This window comes from Labeo rohita, chromosome 23 (assembly GCF_022985175.1).
Source record: "Labeo rohita strain BAU-BD-2019 chromosome 23, IGBB_LRoh.1.0, whole genome shotgun sequence".
Lineage (NCBI taxonomy): Eukaryota > Metazoa > Chordata > Actinopteri > Cypriniformes > Cyprinidae > Labeo > Labeo rohita.
Window position 1 is genome coordinate 22486555 of NC_066891.1, and position 27981 is coordinate 22514535.

The 27981-nt window shown below is 36.2% G+C and overlaps 2 protein-coding genes across 5 annotated transcripts in view; one reads left to right on the plus strand and one right to left on the minus strand.

Annotated features, from left to right (window-relative positions):
* Positions 1–2292: 2292 nt before the first annotated feature.
* Positions 2293–11688, plus strand: adrm1 (ADRM1 26S proteasome ubiquitin receptor). 3 transcript variants are annotated; one of them, XM_051095978.1, is made up of 10 exons: positions 2293–2435; positions 3723–3940; positions 4016–4132; positions 4294–4417; positions 7218–7301; positions 8704–8776; positions 8890–9149; positions 9237–9394; positions 11201–11303; positions 11442–11688. In XM_051095978.1, the coding sequence occupies exons 2-10, from the start codon at positions 3731–3733 to the stop codon at positions 11543–11545; spliced, it is 1233 nt and encodes a 410-aa protein (XP_050951935.1). In that variant the 5' UTR covers positions 2293–2435; positions 3723–3730; the 3' UTR covers positions 11546–11688. The 3 variants fall into 3 exon arrangements, with proteins under 3 accessions (XP_050951935.1, XP_050951937.1, XP_050951936.1); XM_051095980.1 differs by having other exon boundaries at positions 7221–7301; XM_051095979.1 differs by having other exon boundaries at positions 2304–2435; positions 3726–3940.
* A 7634-nt stretch (positions 11689–19322) lies between these two features.
* lama5 (laminin, alpha 5) overlaps positions 19323–27981 on the minus strand; it is a 74670-nt gene continuing 66011 nt past the window's right edge. For both annotated transcript variants that reach the window (XM_051095977.1, XM_051095975.1), the window contains exons 50-68: positions 27790–27900; positions 27568–27679; positions 27297–27467; positions 25535–25731; positions 25266–25382; positions 24976–25130; positions 24142–24283; positions 23955–24054; positions 23758–23871; positions 22967–23152; positions 22736–22878; positions 22465–22635; positions 22188–22324; positions 21951–22104; positions 20271–20413; positions 20006–20168; positions 19791–19922; positions 19559–19699; positions 19323–19455 (exon numbers count right to left, since the gene is read on the minus strand). In XM_051095977.1, the coding sequence (XP_050951934.1) occupies positions 19670–19699; positions 19791–19922; positions 20006–20168; positions 20271–20413; positions 21951–22104; positions 22188–22324; positions 22465–22635; positions 22736–22878; positions 22967–23152; positions 23758–23871; positions 23955–24054; positions 24142–24283; positions 24976–25130; positions 25266–25382; positions 25535–25731; positions 27297–27467; positions 27568–27679; positions 27790–27900 (2478 nt within the window). In that variant the 3' untranslated portion in view covers positions 19323–19455; positions 19559–19669. The remainder of the gene's footprint in view (positions 19456–19558; positions 19700–19790; positions 19923–20005; positions 20169–20270; positions 20414–21950; positions 22105–22187; positions 22325–22464; positions 22636–22735; positions 22879–22966; positions 23153–23757; positions 23872–23954; positions 24055–24141; positions 24284–24975; positions 25131–25265; positions 25383–25534; positions 25732–27296; positions 27468–27567; positions 27680–27789; positions 27901–27981) is intronic.

Here is a 27981-nt window from a genome sequence, read left to right on the forward strand (position 1 = left end):
GTCATCAAACGTCGCTGAACATCGATTCACAAAAATAAACCGAACGAAAAGAGTCGGTACTGAGCTCGTTTGAGTTTGAGGATTCAGCCTTGCTCGCTAATAGTGACTAGAAGTCTGATTCGTTTCCACGAAAAGGTTCTTTCGGATAGATCGTTTTAATGAACCATCATAATTTATATCATAATTAATAATTTTTACAAATAAAGCTTTATATTATGATAAGGCTACTTTCTAAGACATTTATATCCTGCAGTCAGGGCGAAATTAGGTTCCTCCACTGTAAAAAAAAACAAAAAACAAAAACAAGAATCGAAAACAACAGTGAGGAATCGATTCTTGGAATCGAATCTCATCGATTCCAGAACCAGGAATCAGAATTGGACTCGATTCCAAAATTTTAGGAATCGAACAGCCCTACTGACAATTACAACCAAATAGTTCCCCATAGTACAAAATATGTATAAATGATTTTTTTTCATGCCTTTCTACTACACATTTCAGTAAGAGACATCATTTACGTTATATTAAACTAGATGAGTAAAGTTTGAGAACAAACTTTAAGTTGGCTTGAGAAAGCCAAGCCTGAAAGTTTGAAGCAGTTGTAAAAGTATGAAAGCAGCTAGCATGATTTCACACACTGCTTACATGATTTAACATGTTGTTAACATGTTTTAGCATGATTAGCTTGTTGCTTGTATTTTTATAGGCTGATTACAATATTGTTAGCATAATTAGCAAATTACTAGAATGTTGTTAGCATGATTAGCAAGTTACTAGCATGTTTCGAACATGGCTAACATGTTACTAGCTTGTTGTTAACATGTTTGTAGCATGATTAACATATTACTAGCATGTTGTTAACATGATTGGCATGCTGCTAGCATGATTAGCAAGTTACTAGCGTGTTGCTAGCATGTTTCTAACATGGTTAGCGTGTTACTAGCATGTTGCTAGCACAATTAGCATTATACTAGCATGTTGTTAACATGTTTGTAGTATGATTAGCATGATTAGCATGCTGTTAGCACAATTACCAAGTTACTAGCATGTTGCTAGCACAATTAGCATTATACTAGCATGTTGTTAGCATGTTTCTAGTATGATTAGCATGCTGTTAGCATGATTAGCAAGTTACTAGCATGTTTCGAACATGGCTAACATGTTACTAGCTTGTTGTTAACATGTTTCTAACATGATTAACATATTACTAGCATGTTGCTAACACGATTAGCATGTTACTAGCATTTTGTTAACATGTTTCTAACATGATTAGCATGTTACTAGCATGTTGTTATCATGCTTCCAGTATGATTAGCAAGTTACTAGCACGTTGCTAGCATGATTAGCATGTTACTAGCATGTTGTTAGCATGCTTCCAGTATGATTAACATGTAACTAGCATGTTGCTACCATTATTACCAAGTTACTAGCATGTTGTTAGCATGATTAGCATGTTGCTAGCATGATTAACAAGTTACTAGCAAGTTGCTAACATGATTAGCATGTTGTTAGCATGTTTCTAACATGATTTAGATAGCTAGATAGATTAGAAATATTAGAAATATTAGAGTGGAAGCTTAAATGAGTCTACATGGATTAGAAATAGTACATAGAAGGGAAGCTTGACTAAGCCTCAAGGGATTCTGGGAGTTTAGATTTGAATTTTGTCAGTTGGAGTTTGAAGAGTGTTGCTCATTTGAACATTCCGTCAATGTAAGTCTATGGGATTTTTGGTGGTTTTGATAGTCTGGTTTACAAAAACCGTAAGCCGGATCAGTTAGAAAAGATAGAGCACACCGAGTCAGACCAGTCTGAAGGTCTGGGCCGAGTTTGGTGGTTCTAGCTTGAAAGCTCTAGGAGGAGGTAGATACCGAAATTTGGCTCAGAATAGATCAGTAAGTTGGCTTTCTCAAGGCAACTTAACCATATAAGTTTTAATACCTTTAAAAGCAGGATTGTTATTAACTTTTTAAAATAATTTATCATGAGAAAAAAAATTCAGTTTTCTCATGATAAATTATTTTAAAAAGTTAATAACAATCCTGCTTTTAAAGGTATTATAACTTATATGGTCTCCGAAGCGATTGACTTGCATTATAACCTCAAGAGAAAATACTACAAACTGTATAAAACGTTTCCTCAAAGATTATTAAAAGTGTTTTGCATTACTGTAAATACAATACTAAATCACTCATTTGGTGAGTGTGCGTCTTTCCCCATTAAATGACACAGCAGTTGCTGTATGCCAAGAATGACATGTTATTCAGCCAATCAAATGCCTTCTTACGTGCGAACGTGACCAATAGAGACACGGCTAACAGGATACAGGAAGTCTCCTGCCACTTTCCAGCAGTCTATCTGCAACTCTTCAGCGAGTGACCCTTAAAGACCTAAATCTGCTGTAGGAATCCACGAAGGAGTAGACGTATCCACTGGTATGATGCAGTTTTATTACAATATGCCATTTTTAGATGTATAACGGCGTGGTTCGTTTAAATACGCATCCGAAACAAAATGCGCAGTCATTGTTGAGTTTAAATGGCAGCTAATGCTAACTGAGTGAAGTGCTTTAGAAACCAAACAATGAAATTATGATTACATTTTCAACCCGAGGGTAAAACAGTGGTAGTTATCGTACTATATTATATCTTAAGATAATATGTAATTGTATATATGTTTAAATACAAGACCGCTGTTGTCTTTTGAAGCTAGCTGGACTGCTAATAAATCTTGCTGAGTAACTGTGCTCACATCTTTAAGCTTCATGTTGTTTATTAGCCTTGTGATGAAGATAAGCTGAGATGTTTGATTCAGAATTTAAAAATGGCTTGAAACGATGTTGTGTGTTTTACATTAGTGACCCTGGACGACAAAACCAGTCAGAAGAGTCAATTTTGTGAACTTGACAGCTGACAGCTGAATAAATTAGCTTTACATTGATGTGTGGCTTGTTAGGATAGGAAAATATGTGACCCTGGACCACAAAACCAGTCATAAGTGTCAATTTTTCAAAATTGAAATGTATACATCATCTGAAAGATGAATAAATAATCTTTCCTTCGATGTATGGTTTGTTAGTTTAGAACAATATTTGGCTGAGATACAACTATTTGAAAATCTGGAATCTGAGGGTGCAAAAAAAATCAAAATATTGAGACAATCGCCTTTAAAGTTGTCCAAATTAAGTTCTTTGCAATGCATATTACTAATCAAAAATTAAGTTTTAATATATTTACAGTAGGAAATCTACAAAATATCTTCATGGAACATGATCTTTACTTAATTTCCCAGTGATTTTTGGCATAAAAGTAAAATCTATAATTTTGACCCATACAGTGTTTTTTTTTTGGGCTATTGCTACAAATATACCCCAGCGACTTCAGACTGGTTTTGTGGTCCAGGGTCACATATTTGGCTGAGATTTGAAATAGAAATCTGGAATCCGAGGGTGTGAAAAAATCGAAATAGTGAGAAAATTGTCTTTAAAGTTGTCCAAATAACTAATCAGAAATTAAGTTTTGATATATTTGGGGTAAGAAATTGATCTTCATGGAACATGATCTTTATTTACTAGCCCAGTTAATTTTGGCATGAAAGAAAAATCGCTAATTTTGACCCATACAATGTATTTTTGGCTATTGCTACAAATATAGATGTGCTACTTATGATTGGTTTTGTGGTCCAAGGTCACATTTATTTAACAGTTTGTATTATCTGTCCAGCAGCGAGGATGTCATCTGGAGCTCTGTTCCCCAGTCTGGTTTCAGGCTCCCGCAGCTCATCCAGTAAATATCTGGTTGAGTTCAGGGCGGGTAAAATGACCCTGAAGGGCAGCACAGTGACCCCTGACAAGCGCAAAGGCACCGTCTACATCCAGCAGACAGACGACTCGCTCATCCACTTCTGCTGGAAGGACAGGACCTCTGGAAACGTGGAGGATGTGAGGACTGTTTACTATTAGCGGTCAATCGATGGTGTTTTATATCAATGTCAAAGTCTTGATTTTGTGTTTCAGGATCTAATAATATTTCCGGATGACTGTGAGTTCAAGCGGGTGAACCAGTGCACCACAGGACGCGTGTATGTGCTAAAGTTCAAGGCTGGATCAAAAAGGCTGTTCTTCTGGATGCAGGTGAGGAAAAGATTGCAGAGCTAAGTATTTTGTTATGCTTGCTGACATGCAGCGTTTCAGATTTGCTTTGTCAGAATATAACGAAACAGTGCACTCAGAGGGGGTTCTGATATCTGATCAGCTGTCAAGTCACATTTGCGCTTGCTTTCCCATCTCTAAAGGAGCCGAAAACAGATAAAGATGAGGAGTACTGTCGCAAAGTCAACGAGTACCTCAACAACCCACCCATGCCAGGCACTCTGGGCAGCGGCGGAGGTGGCGGCCATGAGCTCTCTGCACTTGGTGGTGAGTGATGGAGAACATGCATTTCACTTTAGGCTTGTCCTTATACCCACACTTCCAGTCGTGACTACTTGAGAGCATGTGTACATGAGTCAGGGATGCATACTTGTCAGTGAAAATCACCGTTTTGAATCCACAGTAGAACTTGAATGAGTTTTGTAGATTAGTTGATTTGGTAATTAGTCTTTGAAATTAGGGCGGAGGTTGGGCTGGACTGGACAGTCTTTCTGCACTACTGGTACATTCTACAGAATTGGTGCAAACTGCTGTCCCAAAACAACACAATTTAAAAGCATTTAGGAATTCAGATCTTAGATATTTACTAAGATCCTTTATTATCAATTGAAAGCCACAAGAATGTTTAAAATATCAGTAAGTTTAATATATATATAAAATCATTATTTATTTGGTACTTTCAGTTGGGAGGTGGCTGTCCTGAACCCTAACCTCTAAATTTATACTAATGAAAATGATACTGAAATAATTTTTGTATTTTATGGCATTGTTGCTTTTTTTTTTTTTTTTTTTTTTTTTTTTTTTTTTTTTTTTTTTTTTTTTAAGTGAACTTCAAAAAAAAATTCTTAGTAAATTCTGAAACTTATGTTAAAAAAAACAAAAAATGTCCAGCATTTTCATGTCACTACCGAAACAGTGTATGATTTAGTCCACTGGCTGAGACTGATTTTAACTAAATCCATAAATTTTAGATCAGGAAATATTCCTGTCTCTCTCTCATACCTACATAATGAGTATATAGGCCCCATCATTTTGAGGTATCTGTGTGTAATTTTAAGGAGCGTCACTACCGGAACACCCTTTTTCTGCAATTAAGCACACTTTTTTTGGGAGTTATTCCATAACATTTAGTTTTATATGTGTACATAACTGTGCTAGCTAACCATGTGCTGATTAGCATCTTTGAGCTACCTTCAAAAGTATCTAAAATTATCACGACCAAAACATTTGGTGGGGTTTTGGTAGTGACGTCTTTGTTTTTTGGGTGTTATCCCATAAAACTGTCAGTACTGTAACAGCCACAACCTAAACATGTCATCATTGTTTCGGTAGCGACAAAAGTGAACAGTTTTTGTACAGTTGTGCACATTTTTAGTATGTGTTAATATCACACTTAAAATATTGTTAAAATTGTAAAATTTTCATCTGAAAGTTTAATAAAATCTTAATAGGTCAACATAACCCTTTTAATTAAATTATATATGACTGTGTTTCGGTAGTTACACATTTGAGGAAAGGGCAAATATTCCAAAACTTTCTGAAAATATAATATGTGAATTAACTGACAATTACTAGAAATGTGTACCTTGGATATTATACAGTTTGCATACATACAAAATTTGTGGAAAAAGACTTCTGGAGCATCAGTGAGTGTTTGAACCTTCTATAATAGTTGCATGTGAGTCCCTCAGTTGTCCTCAGTGTGAAAAGATGAATCTCAAAATCATACAGTCATTGTTGGAAAGGGTTCAAATACACAAAAATTCTGGAAAACCAAAGAATTTGTGAGACTTGAAGGATTTTTCTGAAGAACAGCAGGCAGTTTAACCGTTCAAGGCAAACAAGGGACTCATGAACAACTATCACACAAAAAACACAGCTGTGGATCATTCAGGTAACAACACAGTATTTAGAATCAAGCGTTTGTAAACTTTTGAACCAGGCCACTTTTATAAATTCAACTAGTATTTTCTCGTGAACTATATGTAAACGTCTTTAATGTGAAATATCTTATTCAGGTCAGTATTAAAAAAACAACATGAATTTTGTATGATCTCTCTTATTTTGTTAAAATTAACATTTTGCAGATTCTGCAAGGTGTATGTAAACTTTTGACCTCAACTGTATAAGCTAGTGCGTTTCGAAACGATGTGAAAATTCGCATTTTGCATTTGCGTTCTGTGGGATTCAAAACTTGGTCTCTAACTTTAGTCAATATGGATCAATGATTTTTATGACATCACCCTGCATTTTAGCTTCTCATCAAACTTTGTCCAATCAAATGCTCTCTAGAATCCGAAGCATCCCGCCCCCTACACTATAAATAGATGCTGTAGCTGCGGCTATATTTTCTGTATGGTGATTGGCACGTAGTGCACTATATAGAGGATAGAGAATGATTCAGACAGTGTAAAATGGTTTTCTTTGGGGCAAAAGAAGTCTGGTTTTGCACTGTGTGACTTGAACTGCAGCAGCGCACACAGTCTGCTCTGATCCAGAGATCCAATAGCATGGAGTGGATCAGTGCAAATCACAAAACATATTGGACCCATTTGAATTCTACACAGAATCTATATTTTATAGCGATATGGATGAGATTGTGGATGTCATACGCTGTCAGATGGAGCTTTACCAAGCTCAACAGTTCTGGGCCAAGCTGTGATATAATCAAAATGCTATTGGCTATTTAAAAAAGGGGGCAGGACTGCTTGATATGACCCACCATGTCTTCCTGTTTTAATTGAATATATGTCAACTCAGAATAATGCTGTGCATTTCAAAGCACTTTACAGGACCTTTAAGTCTATCCCTCACAGCCTGGTTTTCATCCGTGTGAAATTCAGTATATTCAATATGGTGTTAAAAGGTGTTTAAGTTAGTCAGATTTGCTCAATACCGCCTAAAATGCTGAATGAGCTCGCTGACTTAAACATGCTTGTGGATGCTTATAAACAGAGTGAAGATATTGATTGTGTAGAACATGAGCTCATGCTGAACTGAAGTAAGTGTACGTTGTTTTTTTTTCTTTTCTTTTCTTTTTTTTTCTTTTTCTTTTTTTTTTGAGGAGAAGGTGGTCTGCAAAGCCTCCTGGGCAATATGAGTCACAATCAACTCATGCAGCTGATTGGACCAACAGGACTGGGTGGACTTGGTGAGTAATATTTCTTTATTTTACAGGACTATTCCATGAATGATAATTTTATATATATATATATTAGTCATGGTCAAAAATATTGGCACCCTTGCAATTCTGTCAGAAATTGCAACCCTTCTCACAAAAAATTGTTGCAGTTGCAAATGTTTGATACTCACATTTTTTTTTTTTTTGCATTGGAACAACACACAAAAAAAAAGAAAAGTCAAATCTGATACAATTCCACACAGAACCCAAAAAATGCACTGGACAAAATTATTGACACTGTTAACTTAATATTTGGAAAAACATCTGAAATCAATCGCTTCCTGTAACCATGAGTAAGTTTCTTATACCTCTCTACTGGAATTTTGGACCACTCTTCTTTTGCAAACTGCTCCAGGTCATTCAGATTTGAAGGATGCCTTCTCACTGCTGTTTTGAGATCCACAGGTGTTCTGTGGGATTCAGATCTGGACATTTCAGAACTCTCCAGCGCTTTGTTTGTAACTATTTCTAAGTGCCTTTTGAAGTGTGTTTCGGGTCATTGTCCTGCTGGAAGACCCATGACCTCTGGTGGAGTCGTAGCTTTCTGACACTGGCCATTATGTTGCCCCCCAAAATTCTTTGGTAATCATCAGATTTCATGATACCGTTCACACAGTCAAGGGACTCAATGCCTGAAGCAGCAAAGCAACATCAAAACATCTTTGAACCTCCACCATGTTTGACTGTAGGGACTGTGTTCTTTTCTTTAAAGGCCTCATTTATTTTTCTGTAAACAGACAAAGTCTCCTATCATAGCGTCCCTTTTCATTCAGATGGCGATGGATAGTGCGAGCTGACACTGTTGTACCCTGTGTCTGCATATCAGCTTAAATTTTTTTGGAAGTTAATCGGGGTTCTTTGTCCACCATTCAAACAATCCTTTGTAATTTTTAAATAATTTTGCTCTTCCGTCCATGTCCAGGGAGGTTAGCTACAGTGCCATGGGCTGTAAACCTCTTGATGATATTGTGCACAGTGGACGCAGGAACATTAAGATCTCTGGAGATGGGCTTGTAGCCTTGAGATTGTCCATGTTTTTGCACAATTGTTTCTCTCAAATCTACAGACAACTCTTTACATCTCTTTTCTCCATGCTCAGTGTGACACAACACAAAGGTTGAGTCAACTTCTCTCAATTTTAACTGGTTGTGAGTGTGAGTACTATATTGCCCAAACCTGTTACTTGCCATGTTTGACTTTTTTTGTTATTTATTTTTTGCAGTGCAAACAAAAACAATAAGCACAAAACCAAAACATTTGCAATTGGAACAATTTTCTGTAAGAAGCGTTGTATTTTCTGACAGAATTGCAAGGGTGCCGATATTTTTGGCCATGACGCACACATGTACTTAATTACTTACCTTTTTTTAAGGTGCTCTGGCTGGTCCAGGTCTGGCTGGTCTGTTGGGCAGTGGAGGTCCTGCTACCAGCAGCTCAACCTCAAGGTATGTCTTTTAATTTCTTCATGCTAATTTCTCCATTTTCAGTGATGTGTTCACACATCTTACGGATTTAAATTTTTTTTTTTTTTTCTTTTATCCCTCTCCTGTACACACAGCTCCCGCAGCCAATCAGCAGCAGCCACTCCTTCCTCTGGATCGGCCGCCCGCCTCAGCTCCACTCAGGCACCCACCACACCCGTCACCCCTGCTGCTACCTCTACCGGCTCGCCCACGGTGACCCCAACCACCCCTGCAGCCCAGACTCCCTCCATGCCTGTGGCGCCCCCCTCCAGCACACAGCCCATCCAGCTGAGTGACCTCCAGAGCATCCTGGCCACCATGAATGTGCCTGCCATGGCCGCAGAGGGACCTGGCGGTGAGACATTGACAACTGATGTACCTTTGATGTGATCTTCACCTACTTTACCCATCCTCTAACACACTGTCCATTACTCCTCTGTAGTGGACTTGGCGAGTGTGTTGACCCCTGATGTCATGGCTCCTATTCTGGCTAACCCTGAAGTGCAGCAGAGACTGCTGCCGTACCTGCCGTCCGGAGAATCGCTCCCGCAGAGCACCGAAGAAATCCAGAACACACTGACCTCTCCACAGTTCCAGCAGGTAACACTCATGCTTATTAAACACTGATATGAAGAACTGTCACAGTATAGTGCAGGGGTGGACAAAATGATCCTGGAGGGATGCTGTTTTGCAGAGTTTAGCTCCAACACCATTTAAACACACCTGAACCAACTAATCAAGCTCTTACTAGGCATACTAGAAACTTCAAGGCAAGTGTGTTAAGGCAAGTTGGAGCTAAACTCTGCAGGACTGAGTTTGGGCATCCTTGGTATAGCACTATTGATGACAGCACTACAGAAAGCGTTTAACCCTCTGGTGCTGTTTAGTCTTTTTTTGAATATATAGAATTTCTTACTTGAAATGATATGAAACTTTGTAAAAGTTTTGCCATTTGCTATGTGAACAAAAATTGATGGCACTGGAAATGAATAGGAAGTGAATTTCATCTAGTGGGGAAACATTTGGTACTGCGCAGACAAAATCTGCCTGAAAGCAATTTTTTTTTTTTGTAAGATATCAACCTCAAATTTGAAACAAAACTTTGAGACTGCTTTAATTTTATGCTGTTTTAGAGTAAAACATGTTTTGGAAAATATGTATAAAAATACAAACATACACACACCTCCAGTCAAAAGATTTTTAAGTTTTTTTTTTTTTTTTATAAGTCTCTTCTGCTCACCAAGCCTGCATTTATTTGATCCAAAGTACAGCAAAAACAGATATTTATTACTATCTAAAATAACGTTTCTATTTGAATATATTTTAAAATGTAATTTATTCCTGTGATTTCAAGGCTGAATTTTTAGCATCATTACTCCAGTCAAATGAACCTTTAGAAATAATTCTAATATTATGATTCTATTATTATTATTATGTTGAAAAAAAATTATACTGACTCCAAGCTTTTGAATGGTACAGTGTATGATGTTACAAAAGCTTTTTATTTCAGATAAATTCTGATCTTTGGATCTTTCTATTCATGAAATAATCCTGAAAAAAATTTACTCAATATGTTTTAAATAGTGATGTTAATAATAAATGTTTCTTGAACAGCAAATCGGCATATTAGAATAATTTCTGAAGGATCATGTGACTGTAGTAGTGATGCTATGATCACAAGAATAAATTGCATTTTAAAATGTATTCAAATAGAAAGCAGTTATTTCAAAATTGTACTGCTTTTGCTGTATTTTGGATCAAATAAATGCCGGCTTGGTGAGCAGAAGAGACTTAAAAAAAAACATTAAAAATCTTACTGTTCAAATACTTTTGACTGGTAGTGTATATTTCATGAAAAATATTGTTTTTGTGCATTTATCATACTTAAAAAAAAAAAAACCTAGTTTTTAATGTAAATTTTTACGTTTTTAAAAACGTAAAAATGAAAAGTGTCTTCTTTAAAAAGAAACTTAAGTCTGTGCTCAAAAACATTCAAGATTTGTTAAAGTTTTAAGATTTTGTGCTCAAAAAGTGGTTCATAACCATTATACAAATATAAGTACCATAAAATCCCCTAAAAATACAAAACATAAAATTTATTTAAAAAAAAAAAAAAACATTTAATTTATTTTTGACTTGGACCAGTGGATTAGGAATTGCACCTTAATGCTGGTTGCCATGGAAAAAAGATAAACTATAAAATGGATCAGTACAGTCCTCATTATAATTGGCTGAACTGCATTTGTAGATGTTGTAAAAGAGCATTCTGCTAAATGTTGGCTGAAAACATTGCTAGGCAAAAGAATTACTTGTCATCAGTGAATTCCAATATTTTGGTGTTTATTTTATGAAGCCTTGCCAGGTGGATGTTGTGATTTACTAAAGCACTGTTGTGTGTTTGTGCAGGCGATGAGTATGTTCAGCAGTGCTCTGGCCTCTGGTCAGCTCGGTCCTCTCATGAACCAGTTTGGTCTGCCCTCTGAAGCGGTGGACGCGGCTAATAAAGGAGGCAAGTTATCACAACTATCAATTAACATAAAATCAGAATTCAAAGTTTATATGACCTTATTAGGGAAAGTGCATATTTTTCAGCTAAGTTTTTACTATTTGTAATAACTGTTTCATGCTTTTCCGTTCTGATATTTAGATGTGGAGGCGTTTGCCAAAGCCATGGAGGGCAGTGATAGCAAAACAGACGATGGCGATTCCAAAGACAAGAAAGATGACGACGAGGACATGAGCTTGGATTAGAACAACCTTCTGAACACAGCTGTCGTCTATCTGAAGTGTTAGTCTCATGCTAGTCTGGGTTGTTTGCCTGTACTCATTGATTGATTCACATTGTGTTTTGTATGTCCAAAGCTACATTATTAAACAATTGACTTCCAGTTGAATTCCAGCTTGTGCATGTGTGACGTTGATCAACTTGAAATCAAAGTGACATGAAACATAAAGGAAATGTTTATTGCCAATAAAAATACAGCTGAGGGAATCTGACAAAATAGTGACAAAAATAATATTTCTTGAGTTTTCAACTCCAGTGATTGTAGATATGGCAGCCCATGGAAAATCCACATTAAACTGCCCTCCAGTGTTTTTATACAACTAAATATTCCTATAAAACCCATTTAATGGTGTTTGGTCCTGATTGTGTTTATGAAATGTGTTAATTAAACTTGGAACGATATGATCCAGTGCCAATCCATCTTTATATGGTCCCTGCAGTACTTAACATTACAGTTTATCAGTGGCATCTTGGCACTTGCAGTGCTTTTTTAATAAAACTACATACACAGGTGTCGTGAAAGTAAACATAAATACTGGTTTAAATTAAAGGCTAAGCAAACCCACCACCTGTTGATTTGATAGTGTGGAGTATGTAGGGTTAATGTAGTTGTGGTCTATCAGGCAGGGCAGCCCTGCGTCCCCACAGATCCAGACACTGACAGGGGTTTGGACAGCATGACAGGCCTGTGGTTTAGTATGGCTTTCCTCACACATCCATGGAAAGACTGGACGGTGGATGGGACACCTGGCACCGTTATAGTATCTGCACACATAAGGAAAACAGGCTTATCTCAACATTGAGCTTTACAACTCATTTGTTCACATTTCAGGGCTAGATTTTGATCCTTTTAGCTTTAAAGAATTAGTTCACTCCAGAAAAAAAATCCTGATAATTTGCTCACCCCCATGTCATCCAAAATGTTCATGTCTATCTTTCTTCAATCGAAAAGAAATTAAGGTTTTTGGGGAAAACATTCCAGGATTTTTCTCCATATATTAGACTTCAATAGGAGCAAATGGGTTGAAGGTCTAAATTTCAGTTTCAGTGCAGCTTCAAAGCACTCTACATGATCCCAGCTCAGGAATAAGGGTCTTACCTAGCAAAACAATCTGTCATTTTCTAAAAATGTACTGTTTCACTAGTTAAAACCCTTAATCCTTGGCTGGGATTTTTTAGCTGTATTGAAACTGCAGTTTGGACCTTCAACCCGTTGGTCCGCATTGAAGTCGACTATATGGAGAAAAATCCTGGAATGTTTTGAAGTTTTTGTTCTTAAATTTTTTATTCTGGAAGTGAACTAATCCTTTAGTTCACTTTATGATTCTTGACAACTGCACGTTCTCTGACAGGATTTGTAAATGTTTATTCAGTGGCGATTCATACCTGGTACGCCGCCCAGATAAACCGTCTCTTTGCCCCCGTTCGATCGGCTATGTTTGGGACCCACTCCATGTTCACTCGCCACATCCACATGTAGCTGGATGACGTTGCTCTTCTTCACAACTTAAATCACAAATATGCAAGTGTCAAATACATTGCTTATGAAGCATCTATACATTTAAACCCTTCTGTTCTGTTCAGGTCAGGTTTAGAAGTAAGGCGTAGAAGTAAGTGTGACAGGTACTTGACAAGCTGTTTCTGTATCGATATCACAGCTTAATTTAAATACAAGAACTGTGATTTAAACAGAGTGGGAAAAATGTAAGGTTTCTGAAAAATAATGAATAGAGTATAATATATAGGCTACAACAAGGGGTTGCCTTATATAAAGAGATGTAATCCCCAAAAAAGGCTTCACACTTGCACAATCAGGCCTCTACGCTCACTTTTCTTTTTCCTAAGTCATGATATGTCACTTTTAACTGCTTCAGAAGTTGTTACCAACTCCTTGCTAAGAAAGATAACATAGCTCTTCAGCGGTTAAGCTATCTTATCGCTTCTGTGTTGTTGAATGTCTGACCCATACCTTTTTTTTTAAACAGATCACAAGGGTTAAATGCAGTTTGATTGTTTTTTTGTTTTTCAAGACTCACTTGCAATAGTGTGCCAACCTCCATCACACAAAGACTCTTCTGGTACGAGACTGACTGAAAACTCTCCATTGCTGCTGTTCACCAACACAGTCACCTGCACAGGACAAACGGACACTTCAGACTGGTGGACCGCCAACTCTAAATAACCCGTTATCACTCATTTGAAAATGATTTAACCTTGTAGGAGTTATGGGTAAGCTGCATGTATATGTGTGAGTGCATGATTGTGTCACCTTGCCCTGGTTCAGATAGAGACTAAGCTGTTGAGTTTTCTTGGCTCCAGTGTGCAGCAGGAGCCCTGAGTCCGAAACCAGACGCACCTCCAGGTGGATCTCGAGGTCCCGGCCCAACGCCAGTGATTCGTCTGGCAGGACAGAGAGGTACAATGAAAGTGTACTGTATACCATCTGTCTGAATTAAATGTGAAGCGTGTTTGATCTGAGAGTTGACTGATTGATGGGCTCACCTATGGTCAGATATCCTCCCTGACTGGAAAAGTAAACACCGGGCTGGAGGGGCTGCTGATAGCAGGGTGTCACTCCCACACTGTGAGAGGGGCTCTGTGACAACACCTCATTCAGTTTCAGATCCCGCACACAGCCAACAAAACCAGCCTGAAAGAAAGAAACAAAGAAAGTCATATCACAAAGGTATATCTCGGTGAATATGTTCAGATAGTAGGGCCCTCATTTCCACGATATGGAAAACACGGACGGAATCGCAGAATCCAGTCATAAAATGCAATTTACTGTATAGTGCGGATGAATAAATCAAAAGTAGGTCAGTACACTTAAATCAAAACGTGATATGGACTACCGTCCGTGAATATTAATAGACAAAATATTTAAATACGAATCCTGCATGTTCTGCTCTTCATACAGCCTTAAAATTTCATTTCATGATTTCAATCAATTACACATGCTTTTTGATTAATAAAAAGTAAAATGGAATTTAGGAAAAATAAAACGGATTTTAGGGCCCTAAGACAGTTACCATTTCCATGAGGTTTATTCTGTATGTTCACAAACAGATATTATTATTAAAATATCCACTTTATTATTAAGAAAATAGTACAATATTAATAAAAAGAAACTATATGCTTTACTGGAATATGATTTAATGATGATGAAAATAATATAATATTAAAACAATATAATATTCAAAATAAAAAGCATGTTCTTATTGTAATAATATGATTAAATAATAATAAAATTAATAATATTATTAAAAAATATGAAACAATATAACATTCAAAATAAACATTTTTCTGTTCTTATTAATATAATTATAGATAAATAGATAGATAGATAGATAGATAGTTAAATAGATATATAGACAGATTTTTTTTTTTTTTACATAAAATACCCCTTGTATATTTCATTTAATATGAAAAATAGCAATAAAAATTTGCATAATTTGCTCTCCAGCATATGCTGTTTTTTTTAAACAGGGACTTATTAGAGTAACACATTGTTAGCTTAGCAACTAACATCAATACTAATGTCAACCTCTTTTTCACTTTGCAATATTTGTGTGACCTGTTGAGTTCCATGTAGATAATTTCATTTCAGTCACTATGGCAGTTCACTCGTACTGAACAGAGCTATAGTGTATGTAATAGAGTGTTTACCATAGCTGCACTGTGGTCTGAGGGAAGTCCACCGATATAGAGAGGAGCACCAAACACACTCTTCCCTCCGCCCGTCACCCTCTTGTTCTGGGTGTCGATGCCGTCCACTGTCAGAGAGGCCCTGTCAGCCTCCACTCTCACAAACACCTGCAACCATTTCATGATTAAAAAATGTAAATAAAAAAAACTAATTTATGTCTAAAAATGTGCCACATCAGCATACGAACCGTGTGCCACAGGCTGTCGTTGTATTTCTTTTTGCTACGTATGCTGGTCTTCCTCTTTCCACCATTCACCATTAGCATCAGATGGCCATCAAACACAGATAGCGTCAAGGTCCTCTGACCTTTCCCTCCCGTCACGTGGAAAATCAGTCCACTCGAAGAGTTCACACGCACGCCGACAGAGATGTGTGGCCTGCGAATGGAGTTCAAAACAGGTACAGTTGAAGTAAAAAGTTTACATACACCTTACAGAATCTGCAAAATGTTAATTATTTTACCAAAATAAGAGGGATCATACAAAATGCATGATATTTTTTGTTTAGTACTGACCTGAATCTTTCACATAAAAGTTTTTTGGGTTTTATTTTAATACTCACGCCTTGCTGAACGCTTGGGGCAGCGAATCAAATCTCATGTGGCTGTGGGAGGAGCCACTGAAATGATGAGCGTCGACCTCTGGGACAGACATCTCACCCTGACAGGACTCGCGTGCCATTCGACTTCTCGAACTTCCATGAGGCTTATTCTGTATATTCACCAACAGACACACATTTCATGTGCTCTTATTAAAACACTGATTATTTTTTATTACGAAAATAATATAATACTAATAAAAAGAAACTCTTTATGAGTGACTGGAAAATGTAACATTCAAAATAAAGAAACATTTATATGTTGTTATTATTAAAATAAATAATTGTTTTTAAATTATTTTAAATATTTTAATTAAAAAAAAAAAAAAAAAATTCTATATATTTTTAAAAATGGTACCTTTGGATTCTTTTGTCGTGGTGTATCCAGGATTTCCAGTGGGACTGAAGCGGAGGGACAGACAAATGAGTATTTGTGTCCCTCTTCAGTTTTTGTCATATCTTCTACAGTCTGAAATGTTTGTTTTTCGGGGTCCCTAAAGAACACATTGTAGAAATTGTAAGAGATGATCAAACTGTAGCTTTCCATGAAGGTTATACATTCAAGTATAAGATTTACTTAATCAATCATTAGCATTTTTTTTCCATGAATTTATTTTGAACACCCTCTTCATTTCTCACTCTTTGCATCACACACCTCTTCATAAAAAAGTTTGTGAGGCAGCCGGTGAGGTTGCTGGGGCCGTCTGACACGGGAAGGCCGCCCACATAAGTAATATCGCTTGGCTGTAGTGCCTGGCTGATTTGGGCCATTCTGCCAGTTTCATTTCCACTCTCAAGAACATCGTCTATATAAACCTGAAACCTAAACAAAGGCAGAAATGGTCACAACCCAGTACACAAACACTATTTTACTGTATATTACTAATGAACATAGAGTGGCATACCCTTTTGTGCTGTTGTAAAATGCAACATAGTGACTGCTGTCATCGTTATATGTCTTCTGAGACCTGACTTCTGTTTTGTCAGTACTGACTACTACATGGCCGCTGTCTAACATCACCTGACACGCATCATTCTGAGACAGACACAAACACAAAATGGCAATAGCTGCAAGTGTCTTCAGCAGGAATCACTAAAAGACATCTTTTAAAGTATAAATTGTACATGAAATATGATTTGATATGTCCAAATCAAATGATGGTGTAAATGGTGTAATTTGCACCTGGGATCGGTGGTAAAACATGAGCCCGTTTTGCTGATCTGTTCTGAAGCCAATGCCAGCATAGAAGTTGTCTGAAAGATCTAGTACGTTGTCCATTTTCATGCCCAGGTAACCTTCACCAGTAAAATGAGCCTCACGAGTGACCTAACACACAACACAAACACACAAAAACATGTGTCTTAATACAGGAGAAGTAATATGTGGAGGAGGGGTTGGGAATCATACGGAATTTACAGATTCTGCTTCTAATTCTGATTCAGATTCTGAGTGATCTTGGTTTCTTATCAAGTTTCCTTTCAAGATTCATTTAGTAAGTTGTTGTTGCTCCTTGTCATGGTCATTTTAGCATTTCTACAGTAATAACAATTCTAAAAAAGATAATTTGCTGTTCAAATTAACTTAACTGCAATAAATTGGGCAATAAATTGATAATGATAATTATTGCACAATATCCATTTGCTCAATAAATAACAAGAGTTCGATAAATGTTTGATATAATGTTTATGCAGCAAAGGCAGAACGAAAGAGTACTAGTCATTCAAAGTTCAAAGGGCAGTGCAGCGTAAACTTATTAGCGCAGATACGTTATGTCTCAGTCACTAAACAGCGCTGTGAAATCCAGTGTGAAGTGCTTTAACTCAGCCAAGAACACAAATGACTTGGTTTAAAGCCAGATGAAACAGCGCTGACAAACAGGAGGAACACTGTGCACAACGATACAGTCTAAGGCTCATTAATCTACAAATCGCCATCATTCACCATAGATTTACTGTAGTAGCACAAACTGCACAGTGGTATTGTGTCAGAAATGTGGGTATTCGTGTTAAATATTATTATATTATTAATGTAGACATGCATTAAATATATTGAAGAAGGAGTAATGGAATTTAATTATTTTTTGTGATTAAGCTATGCATTTATAGCAAACATTCTTAAAAGGCTAGTGTTTTTCATACAAATACCTAAAAACCATATTACATTTTTACTATGGTATTGAGGTGCTGTATTGTGGTTTTAACTGATATTATCATGATCTAAAAAGAGAGAAAAAAAAAAAAATATATATATATATATAATAAAATATTATCAGGTAACAAACCTGTTTCTTGATTTGAAACAATATTACTCATAAAAACATGCAGAACTAAGGAATTCTTTTTTTCTATTAAGATATTTATTTTTTTAAGAAAAACGTTCTGACCATAAAGAACAGTTTAAAGCCACAGTTAACTGTCTGGTTTTTCAACTTTCACATTTTAGCACAAATCTGCCTTTAAACTTGAAAGAAATAAAAATTTGACATTTATCATGATAATTATCAATATCGACTGATATGAAAAAAAATATTGTAATAATTTTTTTGGCCTTATTGGCGAGCCCTATTCCTTTGTTACATATTTTATCATAAGCGTTAAAGATCAATTTTATCATAAGCAGGTCAAATTGCCATTTCAACACAGCTTCAAAGGGCTCTACATGATTCCAGCTGAGGAATAAGGGTCTTATCTAGCAAAATAAGAGGGTCATTTTCTAAAAAAAAAAAAAAAAAAAAAGATAATTTATATACTTTTAACCACAAATGCTATTCTTGCATTAACTTGACTTCACGCATTACATAGTCATGTTGGAAAGGTCATGCTTGACGTAGGCCAAAGTACTGACCCAGTGTTTATAAAGCGAATATGCAAAGAAAATCACTCTTTACAAAAAAAGGGGAAAACAACGATGTTGGACGATTTTGAAATTGAGGAAGATGTTTTTTTTCACCCTCCCCTACCTTTTTGAACCGAAGTACACAGACAAAGACCTAACGTTGCATGACCTTTCCAACATGATTACGCAATGCTGAAAGACACGCATGGTTGCAAGACAAGCATTTGTGGTTAAAAAGTATAGAAATTGTAATTTTTTTTAGAAAATGACCAATCATTTTGCAAGATAAGACCCTTATTCCTCGGCTGGGAGTCTTTTGAAGCTGCATTGAAACTGCAATTTGGACCTTCAACCCACTGAGTCCCATTGAAGTCCACTATATGGAGAAAAATCCTGAAATGTTTTTCTTGAAAACCCTCATTTCTTTTCGACTGAGGGAAAAAAGACCTGAACATCTTGGATGTATATGGATGGATGAATTGTTCACAAAAATATCAACAATCAATTCAAGTTTATTCCCTCATCACACACAGGTGATCCAGAATCATAAGCAGATTTGAACGTAGATTCCCAACCCTACAGAAACAAGTACGATGATGCTCACCAGCAGGTAATCTGGACAGCCATAGCTGATCCCTTCACTCTTCATGGACTTTAATTGAACAAAGCTTCTCATGGCCTTAACGGCCTTGAAGCAGCCCTTTATGGAGCCACGCTTAGCAAACACACTCTTTAAACTGCAATGACATGCACAGATAGTCAGTTACACAGTGGCAAAAACCAGTCTGTCTTCAAGTGGATCTAACTATGACTTCTCTGTGGAAATATCTGCACGGTCACCTCTCGGGCATCTGATCCTCTGGCACTCCACCCAGGTAATATTTTCCTGTGAAGCTGAGCTCTTGGCTGGAAAGCGTGTAGACCTTAACACGATCTAGCCTCACAAGCATTTCATTTTTTCGGTTGAAAGATAACATCCAACTGAAAACAACAAACACAGAAAACATTACAATAAATAGAACTTACAGATATGAGCGAGAAATTACTGGAATAAATAGAGGTTTTTACTCACAAATTTCGGCTGCGCATTACTAATTTTAATTTTTGACTGTTGTTGAGGGTCAATTAAGCTGGTCAAACTTCCATTAAGGTTATGGAGGACATTAAGAAGACCTCCTTGTACTGCTATGCACACATATTTATCCTGAGAAATTAAAAAAAGAATGACATTAACACACGAAAACATGCATCAGACAATCACAAATCCTAAGTTGCAGTCCGTCTCACATCTCTTTTGAACAACAGGAGAATGCCATTTTGCGAGGTGATTTTGACATGCTGCTCAAACAAACTGTCGGCCTTTAAACTGTCTAACGAAACCTCAACGTAGCCCGAGCCATCAAAATACACTCCGTTGACTACCCACTCAGGAGTATTCGATGGCCTCTTCCTGTTTAAAGACACACAAAGCAATTTTACAAGGAATGCACTCTTGTAAAGAGGTTAACACAGATTACATCATTTAATACGTAATAAAGGAACCCTCTCTGACCTTGAACAAGGGATGTTAGTTGTGGTGTTCATTTGCAAGTTTTGCTCAAAGTTATAGAGGCTGACTAGTTCTTCATTTAGACTTAATAACTCCAGGCAGCCCTTGAAAAAGTTAGGAGACGTCATGTTCAGATCCATTGGAGGCTGTGTGTGTTTGAGTGAAAGAGAGAGAAATTATTACAATTCTGGATGACAAAATATACATAATTAATTCAATAAACAGATAATGTGAAAATTCTATGCCAGCTGAGTTTTGATCACCTTTGGTTTGCTAAGTTGTTTTTAAAAGACAATTAAAAGTCAGTAATATTATTGATATGACTGCACTGACATCATCTGGATTGAGCTGGATAATGACACTATTTGTTACTGTAACCTGCCTTAATTTAATAAAATTTGTTTCATAACTGATGAACTTTGCAAAACTGATAATGCTATTGAACTGAACTGAATCAACATTAAACTGACTTGAGCTGAATAATCACACTATTGTCTCCTGTAGAGCTGCTTTACAGCTGAAAATGAATTATTGGAACAATTGTTTAACATTACTTTTTTATTTATTACTGTGAAGCTGCTTTGAAACAGTCTGTCTGCATAAAGTGCCATATAAAAAATGCTTTTAAAGATCAACTTCAAATTGCTGTGAGATGATGACAGTTAATCTGACTGTAAACATTAAATCCAATGTTAACGAAGGGCATCAAGGTTGTATTTATTGGTTCATAAATACAGTAAAAACAATAATATTGAAATATTATTTAAATTTAAAATAACTGTTTTCTATTTTAATATATTTAAAAATATAATTTATTGCTGTGATGAAAAGCTGAATTTTGAACAGTGACATTTTATTTTTTTCAGAACTCTTTAATGAATAGATTTAATTTATTTACAATAGAAAATACACTAACAGTCAAAAGGTTTTGAACAGTAAGATTTGTAAAGTTTTTTAAACAGGGTTCCTGTTTAAACAGGCTTCACGTATTTCTGAACTCATAATTGCAACTTGTAAACTCAGAATGTTTTGACAATATTTTGACAATATATGATGACAATATTTTGTCTTTACCATCACTTTTGATTAATTTAAAGCATCCTTGCTAAATAAAAGCATGAATTTCTATACCCCCCCCCCCAATGACACCAAGCATTTGAATGGTATAGGGTATAATGAGTGTTGCATCTTAATATCCATCAAAAAATCCTGAAACAAATGTACTCAACTGTTCTGAATATTTCTTGAACAGTAAATCAGCATATTAGAATGATTTCTGAACGATCATGTGAAAACTATGACTGGAGTAATGATGCTGAAAATGTAGCTTTGATCACAGGGATAAATTACATTTAAAAGTATATTCAAATAGAAAAGTTATTTTAAATAGTAAAAAATAGTTGAAATTTTACTGATTTTGCTGTATTTTGGATCAAATAAATGCAGGCTTAGAGAGCAGAAGAGAATTCTTTAAAAAACATTAAAAATCTTACTGCTCAAAAACTTTTGACTGGTAGTGTATTTGTAATTAAATCTCTTTTGATGTTTTGAATGTATCCTTGCTAAATACAAGAGTTGCTAAGATGGTTAGTAGGGTGTTTGCATATTGGCTCAAGTCAACAGTGTCCACTCCAAAGTGTTTTTCACATTTTGCTCCATAGATACAGGTTTTGCATTACTCACAGTAAATGTGCTGGGATAAGATCCAACATAAAACACAGTCTCCTCGGCTGGTAAGTTGAGCAGGCCTTTTTCTCCTTTTGCCTCCACGTTTTGTTTAACTATTATTGTTTCTTCTGAATCTGTGGACATTGCCATCTGACCATACTGTAGAGTCCTGCACATTAAAAATACAAAAATACAGTTGAAGTATAGAGTAAGAATAGATCTAAGCTTAATGATAGCGTGCACACTTCCCACCTCTCCAAGATAACTTTGTTGAAGAAATCATTTTTCACATCCTCAGGCATTAGAAGATACGCAGTTTCTCCCCCCACGTTAAAGTACCACCGCAGCTTTGATCCTTCCAGCATCATTGCCATATAGTCTTTAGTGGGCTACAACACACAGTCAGCACAGACTTCTGTATTTATATTCACACATATATAACTTAAAACACCTTAATGTAATAACAGATGCAAAATATCATAAAGCACATAAGGTACAAATCACTTTTAGGGTGAGGAGGTTGACTTACGTCTTTGTTTCCAAGGTAGAAGACAAACTGGGGTTTGATGTCAGGTTTTGTGGGGGTACGTGGTAGCTTAATGTACATGTGTAGTGATGAATAGGATGCCAGGGCGGCCACATTACTGGGCGTCCTCACTTGTACTCCTGAGTTACCGTCAAACTGCATTGACACGCCCACCTGAAGGTCAGACAGTTGAGTCATTGCCTGTAGTGCCATTTTAACCTAGTTTTTGTCTCTGGAAAACTGGGAATACTTTGAGACTTCTGAAGAGCTGTACCTTCTTGGCAGCATTGCGAGCCTGTTCAATGAGCTGCCGGATTCTCTGGATACTGTCGGAGATGTTGGACGGCTGAAATGAGGAGTTGTGCAGACGATCCAACTTCTTTATGAGCCGAGGAAGAGTGTCGCTCAGCGCCGCCACTGCAGGAACACAGAAACACACTGGACTTGATGCGAAAGGCAAGTCAAGATCACACATGCTCACTCAGAAGAGCTCCCTCACACACACCTGACGTATTGGCGTCACTGAGGGCTTTGTTGATTTCGTCACTGGTGGCGTTTGAGTCTCCATACTGCTTCTGCCATTCCTCCAGCTGCTTTTGAATAGGAGCCAGCGCATTGCTAACATTGGCCACCGTGTTGTTAGCTTGCTCCACTGCGCTCTTAGCTGCTGTGATGTCGTTTGCTATGTCTTCTGCATCATTTCAACAACAATGTTTACATCATGGTTTTAAGACTTAAATACTATATACAATAGCATTTAAAAGTTTGCAGGCAAAGACGTATTAAATTGATCAAAAGTAACATATAATATTGCAAAAGATTTATATTTAAATAAATGTTGTTCTTTTGAACTTACTATTTAATAAAGAATCCTGAATAATATATCATCTCAGTTTCTACAAAAATGTTAAGCTGTGTCACTGTTTTAAACATTAGTATTATTTAGAAATGAGCAGAAAATCGTTATATTAGACTTATTTCTGAAGGATCATGTGACACTGAAGACTGGAGTAATGATGCTGTAAATTCAGCTTTGCATCACAGGAATAAATTACATTTTAAAACATTAAAATAGAAATTAGTTATTTTAAATTGCTATATTATTTCACAATATTACAGCTTTTACTGTATTTTTGATTAAATAAATAAAGAGCATAAGAAGCTTCTTTCAAAAATGTAAAAAAAAATTTATCTTACCAACCCCAAACTTTTAAAGGGTTGTGCATTTATTTGTAAGTTAGCTTGCTATTAGTAAGGTTACAATTGATTTTGGAAGTCTAAGAACTGAGCTCTGACCTCGGCTGGTGTTGAGGTTATTCTGAATGTTCTTTAGGTCTTGGAGCATCTTCTCTTTCTTCTTTTCAGCATCCTGCAATTTTTTCTGTATGGAGTCCACACGTGGTTTTAGACCTGACAAACATAGTAGACCTGCATTAAACTGAGAATCACAACATCAAAGATGTACTTTGAAAGCATGAGTTTGCTGTTCTTACTTTGACTGTTGTTATTCAGTTCCTCAGCTTCCTTTATAAGCTCATTACTCTGATTCTTCAGTGCAGCAGCTTGTAGGGGCAGGTCTTTGTCCTTTATGTTCTAGATCAGTAAACTTACATTACTCATTCATGTTTTAACAGAAATAAAGATGCACTGATAAAGGTGCATTGATTTGCATGACTGTACCTCCAGAGCCTCAGTAGCAGCTTCATTGGCTTTCTTAGCTGCAGCCTCAGCTTCCAGCACGCTGTTTATAATGTTAGTGTACGCATGAGATGCGTTCAGAGCACGCTGTATGAAACCGTCTTGATTGGAGCCAGATATTAGACTGCATAACAAAAACACAAGACACATTTTATAAATAAAAATACATTTATCATATTAAAAGAGACTGGATCTGAGAATACAAGTATGGCCAAGCCAATATATTTATTAATATTTAGGCATTTTAGGATTATTATATCAGCCAATAGCAGTTTCCTGTGGTTTGTCTAAAAATGTACCTGTCAATCGATAATGATGTTTTTGTTTTTTCATTTTTTATACTAAGCACTGTGCTGAATTTTACTCATTGCACTGCATTTTATTTTAGTTTATGCCATTTAATGCATTTTTTCTGGTATTTTAAAATGCTATTTAAAATTGCCTTTATTATATATGTCTAAAGCACTTCTGAATTATCATTGTATAGGAAATGTGTTATATAAATAAAATTGCTTCAGTAATTGAGCACATTTTATTGTAGTTATGGCATTTTAAAATTTTATTTTTCTTGGTTTTTATCATGGCTGTCTAAAAGCACTTTTGAATTATTGTATAGAAAATATGTTATATAAATAAATTGCTTTGCTAATTGAGCACATTTTATTGTGTACAATAATTGGCACATAAAATATTGTGTCAAATATTTGTTCTATTCAGAATTTTTTTGGAGACCTCATTTGCTGTCATTAGGTCTATGTATCAGCCAACAGAATAATTCTTTAAAAGCCCATTTTAAAATTTTTAACAGTCAGACACCTGGAAAGATTATTGGCGAGCTGGTCCAGCATTTCAGCGTGTTTTTCTGCAGCCTCCACCAGGGGAATTTTATTGGCGGCGGGAGCATATTTCTGCACCTTCTCAGCTAGAGGCTGCCTCGCTCCATCCAACTGAGCAGCCAGTCGCTCATAGTCCTGATAGAAATGACACATTATCCAGAAACAGCATGCATGAGTCTGAGTATGAGCTCAGTGAGGTTCATTTATAATACACAGAAATGCTATATTTGGTTCTGCACACACAAGCGTACTGTTCCTGTGAATATGTACCTCTTTGGAGTCCTGGAGCATGGAGAGCAAGTCGTTGACCTGGGTCACATCATCCTCTGCCATCTGAAGCTGGTTCTCCACCTCCTTCTGGTTCTTAAGCAGGTTATTTACTAAGTTCTAGAAAAACACAACAGAGAAACTAATTTCTTCGCATTGAATTAATTCCAGTTCAGCTTTCTTTGAAGTATGGCCAGCTGAACTCAAATTCCAACTCTTAATTGTAATATTTTTTTCCAATCCTGGGTGTGTGCATGTGTTTGTATAAATACCTGCAACTCCTCCATGCGTTTCTGGTTAATATTGTTGGCCTCTACGGCGTTTGCTGTGTTTTTGACGGCCTCATTCATAGCGTCTCTCAGGTCCATCAGCTGCTGACTGAACTGGTTCAGTTTGTTTCTGATGTTCTCTGCCACAGCCTCATTATTTAGTGTCTGGTTTGCAATCTCATTTATCACACGATCTACCACTACAGAGAGACAACAACAGAACAAACATGTAGCACTTATAAACGTTAATTTTTATTCTAGATTTTTTTTTCTAGACCTTTTTGTATAAATTATTATTAATTATGAGATCATATAATGCATTATAATGTGCATTAGAAAGCAAAGTCAATGCATTAAAAATACCTTCATATAGGGCTGCAACAATTTCTAGATTCTATTTGTGTACTCCATTTAAAAAAATTCTCAACTGCATTTGTTGAGTAACTGGCAAAATACTGGAAGTAGCGCATTCCACATATTAAACCCTTTTAAAAATCATAATAAAGCATAATGTTATTAAGAATTCACAAACGCTATGATTCAATTAAATAAATATATGTGATGGAGGTTTAATATATGCGCTTTATTATGTACGAGCATCTCAGAGTGGCTCAGTTCACAGTACATGCTGCTACACAAACTGTTATTATTAACGTGTGCAGCGTCTCAAACTCCATCTCTCCATGTTGTTGCGAGTTTGGGTTTATTATAACAATCACATGGGAACGCAACTTGCGATATTTTATCAGATTTGCAAGGTAAATCATTTATAAACTTACACAAACTCAGGAGAACACATAATTATCTTTCTCAGTATGCTAACTGTTCATCATGATTTCAAAATTAAAGTTTAAAGCCTCACTCTGAGTTTACACGTTTTGATGTCCACATAAGAAATTATAGTGCCTGTAGCTTTTCTATCATATAGAAATGGCCAAATATTAAAGTGGACAGTTGAAATGTTGTTGAGTCAATAATAAACGATTAGATTGCACAGTAAAGTGTAAAAACAACAGTCAGGCAGTTGGCGCCCTTTGCAGGCATTTGTTACAATGCATAATGTACATTAGCTCTATTGTTTATAATACATGCATTTTAAGTTTTGTTCAATAAAACCATATGATTACTTGCTTTTGATATTTTGTTTGAACTAATTATTACTGCCTCATTGCTATTATACATGTATTTTAAGTCATTTTAAAGGCTATTGTTCACTTAGGTCTATTTTTATTACTACAAAAAAATTATACATTATTTGATTACTTAGTGACAGCCCTACATTTATAATATGTGACCCTGGCCACAAAACCAGTCATAAGTGGCATGGGTATATTTGTAGCAATAGCCAAAAATACATTGTATGGATCAAAATTATCTAATTTTTCTTTTATGCCAAAAATCATTAGGATATTAAGTAAAGATCATGTTCCATGAAGATATTTTGTAAACTTCCAACTGTAAATATATCAAAACTTAGTTTTTGATATATTAGTAATATGCATTGCTAAGAAACTAATGCTAACAATCCATACATCAAAGGAAAGCTTATTTATTCAGCTTACATTGGATTCATAAATCTCAAATTTAAAAAAAAATTGACCCTTAAGACTGGTTTTGTGGTCCATGGTCATAAATAGTTATCTACAATACAGCATAAAGGCTTCAATCTAACCTTTTCCAATCCAGAATAAAGGGTTGCACAATAAAATGATTAAGCAGAGTTTGGTGAACATTTCTTATAGATTTAGTTCATCCTGTAACTCACACTTGTTGGCCTGATCCAGCTCATTTTCTGCTAGTTTCTTCTGGAAGTCGAAGCCCCTGAAGCGCATGTCTCTGAGCATGGACTCCACCTCTGCTATCTTTCCAGCAAGCTCCTTCTCATCGATCAAGCTGGTCTCATTCTGCGCTGTCCTATTCATCTGCAGTATAATACCTGAGAAGATGCAGAAATGTTGTCACCTAAATGTGGCTGTAATAATGTATGAATAAAAGGTAGAAATAGTAAGATGTGGCCTTTTTTGTCACATTATCACCTTGCACATCTCCCATGATGCCACTGATGAATTCAAGCAGATCTTGTGCTCTAGAGTGTGTGGAGTTAGTGTTGTCCTCTAAAGCATCGCCTTTCTTTTGTGTGGCTGCGGCCTAAAACAGACACACATAAACAAATTATGGTCAAATTGTCCTTTTTAGACATTGATGGTTTGATGCTTTATTAAATCAGAATTAGTTAATCTGATGATATGTTCTTATACCTTCTCCTCTAACTCAGCAATATCAGTGTCGATGATTTGCAGCTCTCCCTCCAGCATATTGGCCTGGTCCCTGCTCTTGTCCAGAGTGCTGTTGTAGTTTCTTATGGCATTCTGAAGCATAAAGATGTATAATCTTAATGCCATACATAACACTATAATCTTAATGCCATACATAACTAAAAGTTAAACTGA